Here is a 6,465-nt window from a genome sequence, read left to right on the forward strand (position 1 = left end):
CTTATCTTCTCTACACCGTGGTGTTACCGCATAATGGATTAAATAGAAATATAGAATAGATGTATTCAATCTATTCCGTGGTCTTACACTATTATGTACAGCATAGACCTATTAATTAAACTAAACTTTAGTTTAATTGGAATACTATGATCTACAGGCACTCGGCATTCGGCCATCTAGTATCTACAAGAAAACAAAAATCGCTAACAACAGCGCTATCTATCTAGCGACAAAAAAGAAGACATTTGCGAGCAGTTGTTTTTCGCAAGTGTTATGTTCCATACAAATATTTCAACTGTAGTAGAAACTAGAAAAGTAGAAAGCTGCAGTGCCACAATCATGAAGCAAGGACTAAGCACGGTCTTAGAAGATCTATCTTCTAAGACCGTGGTCCGTGGTGTCATGAAAACTAGAAAATAGATAACCTAATCCAGGGCCCAGGAGGAAAGTGGAACTGATCATTTAGATTTTAACACGAATATTATTGAATAGAAGTTGTTTAAAATCATGGATTTTAATAAGAGCAGCCAGTAATATTGTTCTGTGGTAATCGCGGACTAAGATATACCTAAGGATATCTTAGTCCGTGGTGGTAATATTACTTTATGGTCTTATGGAGTGTATGATAAAAATTCAATCATTCAATGATGTTATCAATTTTTAACACTTTGGCGCCAAATAAACTCGTGTGATAAAACTCTAATCTTTGTCTTTAACAAATACTAATTTTATCAAAATTTTTTCAACTTTCAATGTGAATTTTGGAATTTGAAAGATGTTGTACTTATAGTGTTATATTTAGTATATTTTATATAGTTATTTCGAATTTGTTCAAGTTATAATGAATCATTTCGTGAATAATGTTTGAGACTGTTAAATTCAATTAACTTACTCTAAATTAATCTTAAACATGGAATTTTTTTTAAAAAAACCAAGTAATGTTTTAAAACGTCTTGGTTCTACTAATGTCAAACACGAATCAGAAGGAAGTCAATGGTAAAAGCAGTTTTTATCACTTAAGTTTGATTTGAATAGACTACAACTATAAATATTAATTTGAAAACCTTAAAGACAGATTTTATTTAAGATTATATGATGATTAAATTGAGTTTGAATATTGTAGGTACCCATAATTATTTTATAATTATTTTTATCTATGAAAATGTGTATCATTAGTAGGTATTTTAATAAAATATATGGTATGAAATATGAATATATCGGCTGGCCTAGTTGGCAGCTTAAACACGCTTATATTCATGCAGTTATATTTTCGGCAGTGTTTTTAATTAAATAAATAATTTTATAGGAATGGAAAATCAAATTACCCAATAATAATATTAAGTACTATAACCTTCTTTTAATCTTACTTCTACCTTAGCTCTACTTTCTAAATTTGGTTGATAACGATTAACTAATTGTTAGGTCAATACTTAACAGGGTACATTGTGATTTGTTGTTTATGACTGTTTGCCGTTTGTTTAAGGCTTATTTAAAAATGGTAGTTATGTTGAAAAATAAACATCTACACTGTCAATGATGAATATAATTTTTTAAAAAACTAATGATAAATTCATAATGTCTAATATCATCATTTATTACTAGAGTATACCAAATTATGCAATAACTCAAAAATGTATGAAATTTGTAAAAATACATTAATACACCGTTAAATGTGTTACGTATGATAAATATTTTTTTAACTCTCTGGTAGACAACATTAGAGTCTAGTAGAACAAGATATATCTATTAAACAGTACGACAACAGAAAAGTACCAAAAAAGAAAATACATGAGCGATGAGCTGCTATTGTACTACTTATATCAATTATCCCAGTCTGTAAAAATGTGTAATAAACCACCATTACAACATAAATATTAATAACACAACATTGTATACATTATAGTAATATAAATTATAGAATTGTTTCTTGACTGTAATTTAGGTTAGGTCTGTGTACAATAAAATTAATACCTTATAAGAAGCACTTGGAAAAAAATACATGTACAGTTTGATTTGTTTCAGTAAACCCAAATCATCTATAGTAAGTTTGATAGATAGTGATGAAGAAAATATCAAAGTCAAAAATCCTACATATTATGCTAAAAAAGGTAAGTGAAATTGAACAATTTAGTTAGCTTAAAATAATGCCATACCACATTAAAATTATTTCACTCTTATTTAATAAGTGTACTCACTTACTGAAATGTTATATATATTTATACTTCATTACACAAGTGCACTCAGATTTATTTATTTATTTGGGGGGGGGGGGGGGTTAAATATAAAATGTTCTACTTTTCCTACACACAAATAAACAATTATATCTAATTTTTGGTAGAAGTATGAATAATGAATATTTTGGGCAGGATGCGTGAACTGGGTGCACCACTGTTCTACATAATATATCATTATTTATTACTTATTACATTTTAAACCATGATAATTACATTTATTTTGTGAATATTAAGATTCAAAATCCATATTAAAGTGTGTAAATATCCTTGGATATAACTGAGATGTAACCATTACTAATAAACCTACTGAATTGCTAAAAATCAGTTTAAACTTATTATCTACAACTTGAGTAGGTAAATATTTAATAATTTGTTGTACTTTTTTTATGGCAATAGTAATATTACCTATGATAAACTTATAAAACAAAGAGATCAATATTATGCAAAAGTTAAAAATTGCTTATTTTTTGTGTCAGGACTTCCAAAAGATGTTCAAACGAATAAAAAATATGACGACATTTTTGTTGTTGATGATGATGATGACGGTGAAAGTATTATTTTTAGCCCAGAGAAGCCAATATCATCAAATTCAAATAATGTAAGTAACAAATGTATTCAGATAATTTTGGACTAGGTTTGTTATTTTACTAATGCCTAATTTCCATTTAGTATGCTGAAAAATGTTTTAATTCTATTCTCATATTTTTTTATAATTTAAAAAAAAAAATCTACTTATAATAATAGTTTTCTGTTAATTCTATTTGATTACAATTTAAATATAAGCTGCTATATTTTGCTATATTTGAAATGTTGAACCATATAATATTTTTTTTAGATAACCTAATCTTTTAAAACAATTAGACACCATTTAATTATTTTATTTAATGATTTCAAATTTGACGTTTAAAAACATCAGAAAAATAGTGAATGTTATGATAAGATTGTTATTTATGTATTTACTTATAGACTTCTAAAGGAAGCAATGACATTAATTTTGATGTATCCAAAAGTCCATCAATATTAACAAAAACAATATTTTCAACTCCTCAAAAATTAAAAAAAAACCTGTCACTTTCTACAGTTTCAACACTCAATTTTGAAGATGTCATAAGTGAAAAAACACCAACAAACAGTGGAGAATTTATTATTAATACAGGTTTGTGTTAATTTGTTCATTATTGTGTGTTTTGTTATCTTCTTTATATTATTTGTCTTGGTTGTAGAAAATCGATCCTCAGAATTGGGCATTTGGCTTAATGATCTAAATAATAATTCTTTATTATGTGAAACAATTTCTGACGTAAGTATTAAACTTGTTGTTCTACACTTTTTAGAAAAAAATTAAACTAGTTATTTTATAAATATGTAAATTATATATTTAGTACAATACTATTATAAAGTATATTTTGCAACTATATTATATTCCAAATAAGTTTGGAAAAACTGACAACAGAAACATGTTGCGGTTTGCTCATATACAGCCTTGTTGGTTGTCGTTAGTGCACTGCTAACTACTTGCCAGTGCTACTGTTCCGAGGATGCTCAGTTTTTCCAAACTAATTTGGAATTGAGTATAGGTGGTAGTACAATACTGTTAAACTATGTCAAATAATGGTTAGGTTAGGTAATAGTGAAAAAAGTGTATTAATCTGAAATTGTTTATTTGTTTTTTAGATTCCAATTACTAATTTAGAAAACCATTTGATGAGCTTGAAAAATTTAGAATTAGATATGTTGGAGGAGGTATATAATATAATCTTAAACATATCAGATACTATTGTATATTCTATTCCTAGTATCAAAAGCCCTTCAGTTTTGGTTGAGCTTAAGAGAATGCGACAAAAAATAAAAAATAAAATAAAAATTGGTAATACCCGTTTAATGAATGAACCAACTACTTCAAGTAATAACAATAGGTGTAATCCTGAAAATAAATCCAGAACATCATTCTCAAACGGATTTGATACATCAAACAATCCTTATCATGAAAAACAAACATTCAATTCTTCAAAATACGGAACAACTAATACTGATAATTCTAGATTAAACACATCATACAATAACACTAATGTGATTAATATTAGTAGTACCAATAAATGGTTTGACGGTCAGTCAGATTTTCAAACTAATACTGATATTTGTTCTCGAGAACGTCTAAGCATAAATGAATTGGACTCTATTGTCAATGACAATAATTTTGATTCATATTCTGTGTCTGATGTTCAGAGTCGTTCAGTGTATGACAACAATCTGAATACGCAAAACAATTATGAGACTAAACAAATGCTATCCTCGTATAATTATGAAGAAGGTAGTAAATTAAAGATGATAGTATTTTTAAACCATTCAGAAATTTTAATTTATTTTTACTTAAATGTTAGCCAGTAATATTTCTTTTGGGAATACTTCTCGACCAACCTCTAACTGTAGTGTGAATAAAATGCCATCCTCAAACATACCAGTTTCTAAGGGAGAATTCAGCAAAACAAATTATCCTCATTCAAGAGAATTATTTACTGTATGTATATCAAATAATTATCAATTGAACTACTCATTTTTATATATAGCTTATAATGTGATACTGCTGTGTGTATTTTACAGGTATTTAGGTCAACTTTTGGTCTCCATGATTTTCGCCCCAATCAATTGGAAACTATTAATGCAGCGTTACTTGGCCATGACTGTTTTGTATTGATGCCTACTGGTGGTGGAAAATCATTGTGTTATCAATTACCCGCAGTTATATCCAAAGGAGTTACACTTGTGATTTCACCTTTGAAATCATTAGTCATTGATCAGACAGAGAAATTGAAATCATTAGATGTAAATATTATTTTTACTATCCTAAGGTATTTTATTAACTATGTTATATTTAGATTCCAACAGCACATTTGTTGGGTAATATGCCGCACGAAGAAGAAAACTCAATTTTCACAAAGTTGTGTATGTCTGAACCAGGTAATTGAATTTGCATTATTTTTATTATTTGTGATACTATATTAGTAAATTACTTACTTAAAATATTGTTGTAAAGGTTTAAAAATGTTGTATGTGACACCGGAAAAAATTGCTGCTAGTATGAAATTAGGACAAATTTTAAACAATTTGCATTGTCGTGGAAAACTAGCTCGTCTAGTTATTGATGAAGCTCATTGTGTATCTCATTGGGGTCATGACTTTCGGTTTGTAAAATTTATATATTATACTTGATTGTTAGTTAAAATTTAAATGATTTTTATTTTTATTTTTTTTAAATTTTAATTTGCATTTAATTTTAAAATAATTATTGATTTTTAGACCAGATTATAAACGTTTGGGAGAATTCAGGAAAAAGTATCCAGATGTTCCAATTATGGCTCTAACTGCTACTGCAACACCTCGTGTCCGTGAAGATGTATTACACCAGTTACAGATCAGTGGAACAAAATTGTAATTCTAAGTAGTTTTTAATAACTATATATTAAAAAAAAATTGTTTAAAAGAACCTACAAAATACTTTTGTGAGAAAAATCTTATTTGTCTATGAACTATGTATATTGAATTGTTGTTTTCAGATTTTTATCTAGTTTTAATAGGCCCAATTTGCTTTACAAAGTTGTTCCTAAAAAAGGAAAATCTGCTATGGCAGAAATAGCTAATCTCATCAAAGAAAAATATAAAAACCAGTCTGGTATAATTTATTGTTTGTCAAGAAAAGAATGTGATAATACAGCAACTTATATGTGTAATGAAGGGATCAAAGCAATTAGCTATCATGCTGGTCTAGCTGATCCTAAACGTAACGATGTTCAAATGAAATGGATCACAAACAAAGTCAATGTACTTATTACTTACTATTATTCAAGTGTTATCAAAACTAATTTCATAAATATCATATTTATTAAAAGTTTAAAGTATGTAATCATTTTCCAACTATTTGTTCAGTTGGTTTGTGCTACAATTGCGTTTGGTATGGGAATAGATAAACCAGATGTTCGTTACGTTTTTCATTATTCTTTACCTAAGTCTATCGAAGGTTATTATCAAGAATCGGGGAGAGCTGGACGTGATGGAAAGACATCTCATTGTTTTCTTTACTATAATTATCAAGATATGCATCGCATTCGGAAACTTATTGAAAGTAAGTATTTAATAATTCTTTTTCATTTTAATCTTTTCATTATTGAGTAGGTTTTTACTTAGTAACCTGTTTTGGCCAAGTGATTCATGGTAAGTCACCAAGCAACCCCCC

General features: G+C 27.8%; 1 protein-coding gene across 1 annotated transcript in view; it reads left to right on the forward strand.

The window, feature by feature from the left end:
• Positions 1-716: 716 nt before the first annotated feature.
• Positions 717-6,465, forward strand: part of LOC111042913 (Bloom syndrome protein homolog) — a 9,418-nt gene continuing 3,669 nt past the window's right edge. The window contains exons 1-13 of the mRNA XM_022327637.1: positions 717-996; positions 2,023-2,108; positions 2,711-2,832; positions 3,201-3,390; positions 3,458-3,534; positions 3,909-4,545; positions 4,616-4,752; positions 4,836-5,057; positions 5,111-5,192; positions 5,269-5,416; positions 5,532-5,663; positions 5,789-6,053; positions 6,159-6,354. Coding sequence (XP_022183329.1) covers positions 911-996; positions 2,023-2,108; positions 2,711-2,832; positions 3,201-3,390; positions 3,458-3,534; positions 3,909-4,545; positions 4,616-4,752; positions 4,836-5,057; positions 5,111-5,192; positions 5,269-5,416; positions 5,532-5,663; positions 5,789-6,053; positions 6,159-6,354 — 2,380 coding nt within the window. The 5' untranslated portion in view covers positions 717-910. The remainder of the gene's footprint in view (positions 997-2,022; positions 2,109-2,710; positions 2,833-3,200; positions 3,391-3,457; positions 3,535-3,908; positions 4,546-4,615; positions 4,753-4,835; positions 5,058-5,110; positions 5,193-5,268; positions 5,417-5,531; positions 5,664-5,788; positions 6,054-6,158; positions 6,355-6,465) is intronic.

The sequence above is a fragment of the Myzus persicae genome, unplaced genomic scaffold (genome assembly GCF_001856785.1).
Source record: "Myzus persicae strain clone G006 unplaced genomic scaffold, MPER_G0061.0, whole genome shotgun sequence".
Taxonomy (NCBI): Eukaryota; Metazoa; Arthropoda; class Insecta; order Hemiptera; family Aphididae; genus Myzus; species Myzus persicae.